Genomic DNA, 14,522 nt, shown 5'->3' with positions numbered 1-14,522 from the left:
AATGTTGTCGAAGTTTGCTTTCTTAACAACATGTATAAAGAAAGCTCAATCCTCTACGTTTACATGAGTTTTAAATCCAACCAGATTTTTTCCTTTTAGGCATATTTGTATAAACTTTTTTAATTCACGAAATCTAAATATTTGTACTTTTTACAGTAACCACCGCAAACGATTCCGATTGGTCCATCGTGTTGCCAGCGCTGATAAAAACGTCACTGACCACGTAAAGAGGGATTTATGCTCCGCTTATGCATTTGAAAAAATACAAAAGTTGTGTTATTTTGACCCATCGTACCTTAACAGATTGGGACAACCTCCTAGCTTCATTTTGCAGCCATTTATAGCGTTTGCTGTTTATTACCCCTTTAAAAAAGGCTTTTCCATCTACGTTATCTTTTTCTATTTTTAAAAACTGCAACAAAAAATGTTTCTATATATGGCAGCGCAGGGTTTCGTTGTTTAATTATATTTTTTTCTGCATTTGACAAGTGTAGGATATATAACCTAAATAAAATGTAACACGAAAACGGACGTTTTGACAGTAAGTTTGACAATTACATGCATACTACATTTATTACATGCAAATACTAAAAGTGATCATTTAATTACTTCTTCATAACACATTTTCATATCGAAAGTGATGCAAACGCTTGTATATACTGACCCCTTGTGTCATTCTTACTTGAACTCAACTCCAACGCATAGATTTATGTCAATGTTACTCTTAAATGTTTAATTTAACGAATGGATTTAATACAATAACATACAATGCAATCGTATTCGTATCCTCATAATTATATTTTTCTTTGTAAGATCAATTATTTAAAATAGGCATATGCTTCTGGTGAAACAATGCATGCTATAGAATGTCGTGAATCTTTGCTTTTTATGTTAACTCCTATGGCATTCATAAATAATCAAATGTAATCCATATTTACAAAAACGAACCTTTACGTCAATATTGTGCACACGAATCAGAAACACTGTGATTAGTGTAAAGTGAAACAAAATCAGTAACAGTAAGATAATATATTTATATATAACTCAAAACAAACGTGTTTTTAAGACACTTTAATACACAAGTGAAGCATCAGGTCAAACGCTAAACAGCTAGCTCGAATAACTTGTGTAGTCTTTTGTTAATCGCGTGCAATTGGTATACAAAGTCAGCTTTTTTGATCGACAGGAGAACCGCCCAATAAGAATCTCCATACGCGATGACGTACGCACGTACACGTTCCGGTTATATTTAGGGCCTATTTAAGCACCGAGCCAGTCTCGACCAAAACTGCCCTGAGCGCTTGTCAAAAGCCGGTCGTCATTCAGCGTCGAATATGTCTTAGCACATCGTCGTGTCGTAATCAAGCTGCGTTTATTGTCGTTTAACAACGTAATTCAACTCGGAATTGGCGGCGTTTGATATCGATCCGTTATCGATCGACCCCCCCGCCCCCGCCCTGCGCATCTCATTGAACGGACGCTGGACTATTCGTGTCTACAGATGTTTCAACTCTAATAATGCAAGATGCATGCTGATGCTCGAGAGTTGGTGCTTGACTCCTTGTTGCTCGTCATTTTAAACTCGTCCACCTACTAAACATAAACGCAGACAGTCGAGTATCGTTTGTATTTCGGGGTAAGTAATCATTTAGCAGCACGCAACAGTGTATCCGCCCAAATGTATGTAAAGCACAGCCTCCGAGCCCAGGCCATATGTTGCCTTGGAAGGGCAGACGCTTGGGTCTTTGCGCCTTGTTGTTGTTTTATAAAGATACGTTTCTCATTTATTGCTATTGCCGGCGGATGTGAGGATTCATATTTCGTGTATATGTGTGTGTATGCGTTATTGCAAGGTCATAAAGGCTCGAGTCGTTAAAGGCTTTTCTGTGGCGGAACTTAAAGCGAACCCACGGGTAAAGGCAACGGGAAATGCCTACAAGCGTATTTTTTATGATGAGAGTTGAGTTTTCGTTATAATGTGTGATTTATTTGAGGAGATTATTTTTGATAGCACGCCCCAAGTAAATGCAGGCCCTCCGATGGAATGGCGCTCGAGCACGTAAACGTTTTACCGGAGTAACGTGAAATGATATCGTCCGTCTTTAAAACCCGCTGTGGGGGAAACGGCGATCTTATTTAAGTAGGGAAGTTTTTGTGTCCGCTTTAGTCGATTCTTTTCAAACCAGTCTTGTAGAAAGTGTTGACACCCTTGTTTTTTTGGCCAGATGTATGACAGTAGTTTTACTGCCAATGCTGTGGTTGTTTGGGTGAGACCATTTGTGGCTATTATTGTTTTACTCCAATTAAACCACCTAATTTTTATAATCATGTTAAAGTAACATTTTTGAAAGGGAAGTGGGGTTTGCAGTGTATTCCAATATGGTGTTTGAGGGTTGGTGTAGGAATGAAAACGTCCTCATTCATCTTCAGCAGAACACCCAAGAAGATATTTGGAAGAATGTTGGGAACCGAACAACACTGACCCCCGCTGACTCGAAACCACTGAGACGTTTTTCAAAATATCTTCCTTTTGTGTTTCACGGTAGAAACGGTCATACACGTTTAGAATCTCGCGTCACGATTGTGTTTTGGGGTCATCTATCCCTTTAAATCGTGGTTTGTTGTTGTTTTTTGTTTTGAGAGTTGTTATAAACTCATATTTTGCTTTATAGTTACAAATCAAGGCCTGTTGTATGAGCATCGTAGCTGCAAAATAGGCGTTGGAATGCAGGTATGCAGTTTTTCACACGTGTATTGGGATTTATTAAAAACTTGATGCGAAAACCCATAGACAGGCGACTTTATCCACACTTTAGAAATGCAATTTAGGCAAAGTTTTATACATGATGGTAAGGTGCTTTGGATGGCACAAGTTAGTCGAGATATTTGTATTTACATTGTCTTCACATAACCCAGCAATATGAGTGAGATAGCCGTGTTAATAAATTTAGACGTTTATTTAGCCAAAGTGAAAACAAACAACACGCCAGATGTGTATGACTGATGAATTTATTGAAGAGAACAAAAATGATAGCTGTCGTAAAAAAATCTGTATTGTGAACTTTGGGCTTAGACATATAGAGGAAGTCTGGTTTCGTGATGGCCTGAATCCTAATAATGTCGCCATGTATCCTAACAGGTGAAGAATGACCGAATATAAGCTTGTGGTCGTGGGGGCTGGAGGCGTTGGGAAGAGCGCTCTTACCATCCAGCTCATCCAGAACCACTTTGTGGATGAATACGACCCAACCATAGAGGTGAGGCATGTGTCTGAAACAAATCATACAAGCTTTAAACAGCCATGCAAAGCTGTGAATCTCACCCCCATGTGACTATGCAAAAAATGTAGTTATAGACACAACACGTAATCCAGTTTTTCTGGTTTTAAAGGAGGCGGATTTTAGAACTCATTGTCGTACACCTTGCTTTTTTCTGCCATGGCATTTCTTAACCGTTATGTTCTTTGTTTCTGATGGCAAACTATTAGAAATGTGCACCTGTCTTTTAATGTTAGCATCAATCTGCGAGCAATTTTATGGCTGTTGGTATTACAGGAATCAGGAAATGATTAGAACCTTTGAAAATATATCATACAGGTGGTTAGAGAGGTTGTAAATATTTAGTTTTATTACTTCAAATATTAAATCCCTTCTTCGCCCATGCAGGACTCCTACAGGAAGCAGGTGGTGATCGATGGAGAGACGTGTCTACTGGACATCTTGGACACTGCAGGTCAGGAGGAGTACAGCGCTATGAGAGACCAGTACATGAGGACGGGAGAGGGCTTCCTCTGCGTCTTTGCCATTAATAATACCAAGTCTTTCGAGGACATTCATCACTACAGGTGCGGGTTGCCCGAAACCGATTTCTGGTGGCAATCAAAAACATTCAGCTTTAGGTCTGTGAAACCGCTCAATTCGCATGATGTTATTAACAAGTTATGCTGTGTTTGCTTTCACAGAGAACAAATAAAGAGAGTCAAGGATTCTGAAGATGTCCCCATGGTCCTCGTGGGGAATAAGTGTGATCTTCCGTCCCGCTTTGTGGACACCAGGCAGGCTCAGGAATTAGCACGTAACTACGCCATTCCATTTATAGAGACCTCAGCAAAGACAAGACAGGTGATTTGAAGACTAAATGATATTAATATTTGACAATTTGCGTAATGACATTTCATGTTGTCTTCGATGCCGTACTAACATATTGTGGCAGTCTTTGAAGTTAAATGTGTATTAAATATCGCTGCTGTCCTTCTGAAACCTTGTCTCCATATTTCGTGATTTTTATTTTTTGAATCATTATCATTAGTCACCCTTTTTGTTTGTCAATGGGTTTTGCAAATATCTAACCAATAAAAAGTATTAAAAAGTGCTTATCTTTTGCAACACCGTATGTAGTTGTTTCCTGAAAAACAGTAAATTTGGACATGCAAGGTTTTAGAAGGAAAGCGACAACAGTTAAAATATTGGCAAGATTTGACATGAAAATAATGTAAGACCTAGCTCAATTTAATAGAAAGTCAGTAGTAAGATGGGGAACTTTCAGGAACGTGTTTGGGTCTTATTTCACCCCAAAATAAAGAATGCTTTGCTTCATGTGACACATTTAATAATATAATTTTGGCAACGCTTATAGTTGTAACACAATATAGTAGTATTTGTTAATACATTAGCTAACGTGTGAAAACGATGAACAACTCTACTACAGCATATAATCATTAGTTCATGTTAATTTCAACATTTATGAATACTTTTTTTAAAAATCAAATGTTGAAACTTTAATGCACAATACGTTGACATTAACTAACAAAGATTAAGAAGTGCTGAAAAACAATATTACTCATTGCAAGGTTATGCATTTACTGTTAACAAATACAAACTTATTGTAAAGTGTTACCAAAATTAGTTCTTTAGTGAACTACAAACATTATAAATGTGCCGTGACGCATCTGGGGACACCAAAGTGTTGTTCAACACCAAAAACCAAATGTATATTATCCTTCATTCAATTTATGCAATGTAATCAAATGTAGAGAACTTGGGGTGAACCGTATTATCTGAATGTAATTAACACGCTATCTTAAAATGATAATCTCTGCTGGATGTTTCATATTGTTACACTGGGTTTATGCATGAGTTCATTCTTGGTTTCTAATGGGCTTTATGAATAATCAATCGGGTGCACAACACAACCGATCTCACTCTGGTTCATGCCTGGTCTCCCTGGTCCGTGTGCTTCTGTGTTTCATTACCATAAATTAATCTGTTATTGAATTGATTTCTCATGGGTTTAAATCACTGTAAATGTTAGAGGAGCTGAAATGCTCGCTGTCTGGACCTCTCAAGGCAGATACTGTATCTCTCTCTCTCTGCAGTGCTGAAATCACAAGTCCTTTTGGTGCTGGGATATAATAAAACTACTGATTTAACTACTTTATCTGCTGCAACACTGATCTCTGGTCCTCCACCACCCCCAAAGTGCTGCATTTTAATACCCATAATTCCTTACGGCTCCTGTTAATCGCATTGCAGTGACTTGGCTTCGTTCTTATTTATAATTTTAATTTAATCAAGAATGTCTCTTTTTTTTATTTCTGTAGTGTGGTCCTCAGGAACATGCATATAATCCAAAATATAATTAAAACTGGAATTTTTTGCCATCTAGGTTTTTTTAAACTTTCCAGAAATGATGAACGTTTGATTGAGCTTTAATGGTTCTGCTAGATTCTTGACATCCAATTCGGAGTGGTTTCCCTTCTTAGTAATGACCTCTGTGCGTATTAACACTGAAGGGAGTTGTGTTTTGCACTGCAGAGAGTGGAAGATGCCTTTTATACTCTGGTACGGGAGATCAGGCAATACCGGCTGAGAAAACACATTAAAGAAGAAAAGACGCCACGGTGCATCAAGCTAAAAAAATGTGCTTTGATGTAAAGAGGGGTAAGTTTGGGTAGCACTGCTCATCTGCAACCCAGGTGTGGTGTGCACCGCTTTTGACCTGCTCTCGGGTGAACTTGAAAAATGTCATATTTATAATCTAAATACATTTTCTTGACGATGAAGTCTTTTTGAGATGATGTTGGGTTGAGTTTTATCATAAAATATAATTATCTCAGTCTCCTGGGATCTTCTAGGCAGGGTTAAAGGATCCGCTCACCCAAAAATGAAAATTACGTAATCCTTTACTCACCCTCGAGTTGTTCCACATCCGTATAAAATGTCTTTGTTCTGATGAACATGGAGAAAGATGTTTGGAAGAATGCTTGCAACCAAACAGTCCTGGGCACTTCTGACTACCATTGGCATTTTTCCCACTATGGTGGCAAAGAACTGTTTGTTTGCAAGCATTCTTCAAAATATATTTAAATGAAAAGAATTTCCGCAGCGGCACATTTCAACATGTAGTCTCTTGCTAATGTTCAAAATCCATTGGTGACAGTATGTTTTTAGATGTACATAACAATAGGTCAGTCTTTGACGTTGTCACCAAAATGCCTAAAATGTTTTCTTTTCCCTCCTCATCATAAAGGGCGTGGACGACGCGTTTTACACGTTAGTGAGAGAAATCCGGAAACACAAGGAGAAGATGAGCAAGGAGGGCAAGAAAAAGAAAAAGAAGTCTAAGACAAAATGTGTACTAATGTGAATGATCCTCTCCTGTCATGGACTCGAAGTTCCACAGCTGCATTTTGTACATTACACTAAATTATTAGCCGCCTCAGAGTACAGAATGAATCCCCCACTTTATCCGCTAAAAGAAATAAGCCGTTTCTCGTTCAGTGCCAGCTGCCCCAGAAATGTTGGTCCTTTGAGACATTTGTGAGTCTGAAATGGTTCTGCTTTGCTAGTTGGTTGAGCTTGAATAGTTTTAGGAGATATTTGAAGAATTGTGGACATATGCAAAAAAGTCAAATATTTGTTTTTAAATGACAGAATACCTTTTTTGGGTGTACTGTCCCTTTAAGATAAATGTCATGTGGTTTTATAAGGAACCGAAACCTGAAATTTTAGGACCAACACTTTTCGGGGTAATTTTTTAAATATTTACCACTGTGTATGACCATGCCTTCGGATGTTACAAAAAAACCCAGAAGTGACCTGCATGTAAACTTTATTGTAGTGCGATTATTACAGCCCCAGTCTAAAGCCATGGTAATGTATATATGGTGATATCTAAACTTTGTTAATCTTTGTTTCCCTGTTTGCATGCTGTGTTCTGTTCTTGAAACTCCCAGAGAATGGTAAACCATGTTTAATGGTGTATAAAAGGCGCTGTTGACAGTTTCGAGTGGGTTTTCCCAGCTTTGATGCGGTTGTGTCTTTACAGCCAATGTGACGGATGTCATGTTGGTTGTGTTTTTATTTTTGTAACCTAATGCTCCGGATTAGTGACCAATTCCACTATGAGCTTCAATATTGTTTTCAGTCCGGTGTAAGGGATGTTGTACATAAAGGTCGCAAAAACATAGGAGGAAATAAACACAGGGTGATCAGGAGTATGAAGTTAGAACGTTGGCCTTTCTAAGAAGTCAATATACTGTTTTGACCAATCGGAATCCAGTATGTTTCTCTGATGATCTACACTAGTGAAAGCCGCAGAGGTTCAGATTTACTCTCTTGCCCAGCCAAACAGCGCCTTAGATGTTCGATTATGTTGAAATTTCCTTAGAGGACTAGTTTTTGAATGTTGACTATATCCTACCATTAGTTATTAGTTAATGTGATGCAAATGTAGAAGAAAAAACAAATGCCTTGTTTGCTAATGCTGCCATGAAGACGCTTTCTAAAGGCCCAATTCTTGTCAACTTAGGTTCTTGTACTCTGAAAGGTTCAAAAGACGCAGTTTCGAAATATTGGTTTACCGCAACTTGACTGGAAAGAAGGCAAATTTCAGCCATCACTCAAACCAAAGAGAGTGATCTAAAGATTTACTGGTGATGTCATTTATAGGAAATACGGTTAAAGCAGACGGATGCTTTCACACTTTAGGTAAGCTATTGAAGCAAGCGTCCTTAACCATTACTAGTTTTACTTTTCTGATAAATGTTAACGCGATTTGACTATTACTAATAGGTAAGGAAAGTGAATCGAGAAGGTTCACTCTTATATTCAGGCGGTTTCTGTTCCCTTTAAATCAAGTTAATAGCAGACTGTAATGCAAGCAACAAGGTTCTTCGATATTTTTGGAATGGTTTCTACATCGCCCTCTCTCTCCATGTGCCAATTGCAAATGTTGATAAAATGGTTCACATGTATAAATATGGACATTGTTTTAACAACCTTTGTACGGTTGTGATAAGAAAGATGAATATTTTGTAAGTTGTGCTTTTTTTTCCTTTAATGAATGACGCTTACTTGTACTTAAGGGTCATGTGTTAACGTCTCAGAGAAAGTGCAGATCATAGATCAACTTTCACCTCTTTCTGGTGAATATACGATTACAATGAGGGAAGCTGTTCTCAGATCAGCACAGTTTTATAAATGCAACGCAAACCTGTTTTTTTCCCTATTAATCTCACCACTTTTATTTAATGTGTAATTAAAAGAATATAAAATCAACACGAGTGTCCTTGTTTGTTAAAAAGAATGTGTGCAATGTGAAGTTAGACAAACGTTGATTAGAATAACATGCAAATATAATGTTGCATAAATAGATTTCCTTTTGGTTGTGTTTGTTTATTTATTGCTAAGTTTAAGTCTTTATGCTTTCAGCGAATTGATCTAGCAGTCTCAAAAACATTTTGTACTGTATATAATACCATATTTGTTACGCCACGATTTAAGATGAAGTTTGTTTGGTACTTCATTTGTGCAAGACGTATTTCTTTATTGTTTGCTCACCTGCAATGCGTCTATGAGAGGTCAGATGTCATTAATACATCTAGAAGCTGTCCATATGGTGTTTAGGAATTAGAATGTATGTAAATAACATGTATTAGATGTTTTCCAGATCTTTAGCAGGCATCTAACAGACGTACCTGTGTTGTTTGGCTTTTGTACTTTCTTTGTATAATTTCGATTTTGTTTTCATTTAAATGACAATTATGATGTTTTCCACTTATAATTACTGTTTTGCACATTTACTATAAATCAGCTTTGGAAATAATGGACACATCTAAAACAGACACAACATTTGGAGACCAAGTTTATTTTCATTAGGAAAAGTTCACGAAGCAAAATTATTTCTGTTAATTCTGTTCTGTGAATGTTTTATTCAAAACCATTTATGTTGTCATGACATGTTTTGGAAAATGTCACTCCTCTACCTCAACATATCTGATGTGTGCCACATGGGGGCAGTGTTCTCTCATTCAATGCTATCGTTTCTCAGAGGGTCTTCTGTAATGTCACACTAACAGAATTAAAATTACAGGCGCTCTCAATAACTCCCTGATTTAATCCAGGGCACAGTATCATTTCTAAGACATAATTACATTCACCGCGCATATTAAATATCGAGCTTGCTGTGAATTTGAAACCAACCTTTGTCTCTGGTGCCAAGATGAAAAGGTTGTTCCAGATCAGTTTACGTCCAGGATGCATTTCGTTGGATAAGCCCTTTGCCATTATTAATGCAGTTTATAAAAGCTGCTGTGAGGCTCAGATGCCTCTTTCGGAGTCTCTAATGTAATTTTACAACAAATACCAAAACATGCATCCATCATGTATTTATGCTGTGTGGAAACCCTGTGAAATGTGTACACGGCTGACCACGAGTAAATGATTCAACCTACATCGAAAAATGTATTGTTTGACCGTTGGCTGCACATCTGAGGCGGTCCTGTTCGACAATTGTGTCCCTATTCTTGAAAGATGTGTCCATGACTGTTGATCATTTTACATCCCTGTCGTGTAGTGAAATGAAGGTGAACATAACTCTTCGCCTGAATGTGGAAAGGTCTGCTATTGTAAAATCGATTGGTGATTTTCAGTAAAACAGCTGAAAAAGATCACATGAACTGAAGTCCATATGTGACCGTGGATGACGTCTTATGGGTCAATTTGACCAATTTGAGAATTTTGAAAGCTAAATAAACAAGCTTTCTATTGATGTATAGTTTGTTTGGATACGACAATATCTGGGGGAGATACAGTCGTTTAAAACTCTGGAATCTGAGGGTGCAGAAAAATCTAAATATTGAGAAAATCGCCTCTGGTGTTGTTCATCAGAGGCGCTGTAGCAGGTCATCCACTCACCAAAATAACGTTTTTATATATTAAGTGCACGAAATTTACAAAATATCTTCATGAAACATGATCTTTACTTAATAACCTAATGTTTTTGGGCACAATTTTACCCATACAATGTATTTTTGGCTTTTACCGAAATGTTCCCATGCTGCTTAAGGTCACATATGTTTAGACAACAGATCATAGAGCGCCATTCTTCACTGTCCTAGAATACCTTACAGTCCAATATTAGATGTTTCTTACTAATACTTTTTCTTTTTAACATTCAACACCTTTACCAACGGCTTATCCATTCAATCTTTGTCTTGCCTAAAGTTTATTATGATATTGATGCATAGCTTTTCCTCCTGCGTATTCAAAACTGCTTCTATATGCTACACCGGTAAGCTGATAAAACACTTTAACTTTAGGCAGATCTAGTTTTTCTCTTCCTGGAAAAAATGCTAATGACTCGTTCGCATAGTCTACAATTTATCATCGAACAAAATGCTCTCTACACTCTTAAAAATGCAAATATGGTCCTTTGCAGGTTCTTTTGGTTTCCCAAAGATCCTTTCACTCAAATGTTCTTAATAGAACGATTTCTTTCTTTCTTTTTATAGTCTAATCAGCAACTTTGTGAAACAGAAAGTTTCTTTGCACGTTAATGGTTGTTTTTGCAGTCAAAACGTTGCTTCTATGGCATTGTGACACCTTTATTATTAAGAGTATATTTTCATTCAGTTTTGCTTTGTAAGAAATTCATATTTTTATGTTCCGCTTTTCTGTTGGAAATACATCAAGGCTAAAAATATAAGCTGCATAAGTTCATCTATTTCATTCCATCTTTAAGCAAAGTAGACACAAGCCTTCAGACAGTAGCCTGCTTCTTCAATTACCTCATAAACAGACTGTCTACCCACATGTTAACCTTTACCAGAAACAAAGATGCCACTTCTTGAGAGCACAAACCTTGAGAGAAAAAGGATGATTAAGAAACGCTTATGTATTCACTGGACCGTAGATCCGAGTCCTGACAGGAGACAATGGTGAGGAAAATAAAGCCAGAATTGTCAATGTAAGTCCGCCTTGTGAATCTCCTGGGTCCACCTTAGGCCAGACTCTGTCAATCAAACCTCCTCCACACAGCTGTAATCTGTGGACAACAGTGAGAGGTCTGGATGACTGACAAAACTGCTGAAACCGAGCAATTCTCACTCACGGTATACAGCAGGTGGGCATGGAGTGAGATGAGGAGGGTTCAAACATTGACAGACTCCCACTTTCAAAGATTCACAAGTACCTCCAACACATCTGTGAATTTGTGGATGTTGCAAAATGTGCATGGATGCAAAGTGAATTGAGAATGGCACCTTCAGATGTTTAGACTTTCTTCTATTGTTGAGCAGACAGTAACGTGGGCATTATGGATACTAGGTGAAGATTAAGGTACTTAAATATATTCACATAACATTTATTGATTCCAAAAATGTTAAAACGATGCTTCAATGTTCTTGGGCCCAAATGTTTGTTAAAAACTATTTGAATTGCTGATCGGAACTTCTGTTTTGTTATTCAGTACATATACACTCTTTAAAATAAATGTGATTCACGATGCCGTAAGAAAGTTTTTTGTCTAATCCATAGAGAACCTTCAACATCCCATCACAGAAAGGTTCTTCAGCTGTTAAAGGTTCCTTATGGAACCAAAAGGCATTTGAGGAAGTGGTTTTTGTAAGAAAATCACTTTTCACAAAGACATTTTTTTAGTTCCTGGTACTTATTTTCAACCCTTTCAACTTCTAGGAAAAGTAAATGAGGCTAACGTATATATAAAAAGATTGCGATGTTTTTAGAATATTTTGACTTTATTTATCTACAAAATTTTGGGGGTGATATACAGTAATTCTTTAGATGAAAAAGGGGCCCTGTGGATACATTCGAGGGGCCGAATCTACCTACACTAGTTCAGCTATGATAAAACTAGAGCTAAGAGTTGAGCTTGGTGGATATGGAACATATTTTCTTTTTTTTGTTGAGCGTAAAGCCACCGGACCAGGCAGTTATCTGTATGTTTTCAACAAAAACACCATGCGTTTTCAAACACCTACAGGCAACAACTATGTGAGTATCTTAGATAAAGAGAGCTCTAATACGGGTCACGGCTGTGAGAATAAGAAGCCCAGCCTTGTCAAGATTAAGCTTGTTTTGATGAATATATTTGATATGTCAAAGAACAATACAGAGATCTTTTCTGAGATTGTGGAAGTCGAGACAGGAGATGTGTACAGCTGAGTTTCATTGGCACAGCAGTGATAAGAGAATCAATTAAATCACATTATCAAAGTTCATATGGAGAATGGTAAGGGTAGTGCTTCCAAAGTTTCTTTCATGATTTAATTATTTAAGATTTGGCAAAGACAAATATGTGTAAGTATGAAACTTTTCTTGTAATACCGTTCAAATCAACTATTGGGCACCAAATAGAACATTATAAAAATAATGATTTTCGCCAAACAGGTTTCCTAAACACTAATGCTCTAATGTAAGTGTTAAAAAAGGACATAAGAGAGAATGAGGAACAAACTGTGTTTTGCCGTAAATGGCATGCAGCAGATATGCACTATATGATAACAGCAATATTTACATAGTATTGTTTTATTGTCCACTTGTGTCTGTATACAGTAAATACAGTACAATAAATTAGGCCTATATTTTAGCTTATGGAACAAAAACGTAAAAAAGTTACGCTGACGTTTTTTGACAAACCCCGCCCCCAATTAAAACCCGCCTGTCGTCCCTATTGCGCCGCACGGAAGCAGTAGCGTCAGTGAAAGTGTTTCTGAGAGAAATTATTTAAACCGTTTAAAATATCATAAATGCTTCAATTTAACAAACGGCGAATGAGCTGTTCAAGTGTATGACGTTATTTTTTGAAGAGACAGAAATATCGTGTTTTGGTAAGTTTTGTATATCGCAAAAGCACAAATGCTAATTGACGTGACAGCACTTAGCAGGTGTTACCATTAGCTTCTCATTTACATCAGACTGTAATATTGTTGAGAGCTACGACATTGATGTAACGTTAAGTCAAATCCTGAAATATCATTATGACACAATCATGTTCTTTTTGTGCGAGTTTTGATTCAAGAGAAGCAGATAATGTCTGTAGAAAACGCACTGGCTAAGCCAAACGTTGCTTTTGCTCATTTCAGTTTGCAATACACATAAACACACTCATTTTGAATAATAATGTGAAAGTTTACAGTTTATCTCATATGTTTACATGTGTTTGTCCTTTGTAAGTGCAGTGGTATTTAAAATGATGTTGATATGACAAGTCATATTTGCGTATTCTATAAAAGGTTATAAAATCGATCATGTCTTACAAATACAGGTAATTGCTTATGAAGACCCCGTCCATTTTGAAAAGAGGACACCAAACTAAGTATGGAGATAGTTACACGAAAGCAAGGGAAGATGTGTATGCCAATACCTGACCAGAAGTGAACTTCAAGACCTGCGGTATGGTAGGACTTTCTCATTCCTGCTAAATAAAACCAACACTATTGTTGCAAACCTATTTGGCTGTTGTCCTTCTGAAACCTCGCATCTCCATTTTTTGTGATTTGTATTTTTGCCATAAATTTGTATTATTAGTCAACGTTTATGTTTGTCACCGTGTTTTGCAAATATCTGCTTTATCAAACATAGCGTCTCAGCTTTGACGAAACAGTATTTGATCATTTACAAAGTGCAGAGTTCTTTCCATTTCTTGAAAAGCAGTGAATTTGGACATCTGAGGTTTCAGAAGGACAGAGATGATTTGCTCTTGTGAACCCGATTTCAAGGCATACGAACAAAAATGTTTTCAGTGTTGTTTGGTACAGATATGTTGGCTAAAAAATGTATATAGTATGAGCGATTTCTGCCATTTTGGTTATCTTTTCCATTAACCACAGAAATGTACAACTTTCATCCCAATCATACACACTTTTTCCAGGACTCCACCCTCCAATGACATGTCAGCAAATCTTAATAATAGAAATTATTCACAGACAGACAAAGATCAATGATAGTTGGTTAATGCTTGCTGTGATTATGTTCTCTGTAGTCATTTACAGAGTATATGGCTGTCAGAGCTAATTATTTCTCAGTGAATTTTAGTGATATATGTAAGGCACCGGGATCATTGTATGTATGGTATTATTTGTCATGTGCTTGGATGGTTATGTCTCATAAGAGCAAAGGATGTAACCGTAGTCCCCTGAGGTACACAATTTGTGTGTAGGGTTTTACTTGAAGAACCTGGCTTATGAATACATCCCATGCTTACTCTCTCCTCACATTCAC

General features: G+C 37.1%; 1 protein-coding gene across 5 annotated transcripts; it reads left to right on the top strand.

The window, feature by feature from the left end:
* Positions 1 to 1,230: 1,230 nt before the first annotated feature.
* Positions 1,231 to 9,442, top strand: kras (v-Ki-ras2 Kirsten rat sarcoma viral oncogene homolog). 5 transcript variants are annotated; one of them, XM_079449814.1, is made up of 7 exons: positions 1,288 to 1,636; positions 2,673 to 2,731; positions 3,140 to 3,257; positions 3,666 to 3,844; positions 3,962 to 4,121; positions 5,814 to 5,939; positions 6,529 to 8,540. In XM_079449814.1, exons 3-6 carry the CDS (start codon positions 3,147 to 3,149, stop codon positions 5,931 to 5,933), a joined length of 570 nt encoding a protein of 189 aa, XP_079305940.1. In that variant the 5' UTR covers positions 1,288 to 1,636; positions 2,673 to 2,731; positions 3,140 to 3,146; the 3' UTR covers positions 5,934 to 5,939; positions 6,529 to 8,540. The 5 variants fall into 5 exon arrangements, with proteins under 5 accessions (XP_079305942.1, XP_079305939.1, XP_079305943.1 ...); XM_079449813.1 differs by lacking the exon at positions 2,673 to 2,731 and having other exon boundaries at positions 1,252 to 1,636; positions 6,529 to 9,442; XM_079449817.1 differs by lacking the exon at positions 5,814 to 5,939 and having other exon boundaries at positions 1,252 to 1,636; positions 6,529 to 8,543.
* The last annotated feature ends 5,080 nt before the right edge of the window (positions 9,443 to 14,522 follow it).

The sequence above is a fragment of the Barbatula barbatula genome (assembly GCF_947034865.1).
Source record: "Barbatula barbatula genome assembly, chromosome: 25".
Taxonomy (NCBI): domain Eukaryota; kingdom Metazoa; phylum Chordata; class Actinopteri; order Cypriniformes; family Nemacheilidae; genus Barbatula; species Barbatula barbatula.
Note: the sequence above shows the minus strand (reverse complement) of the source record. Positions and strands in the feature narration are given on the sequence as shown.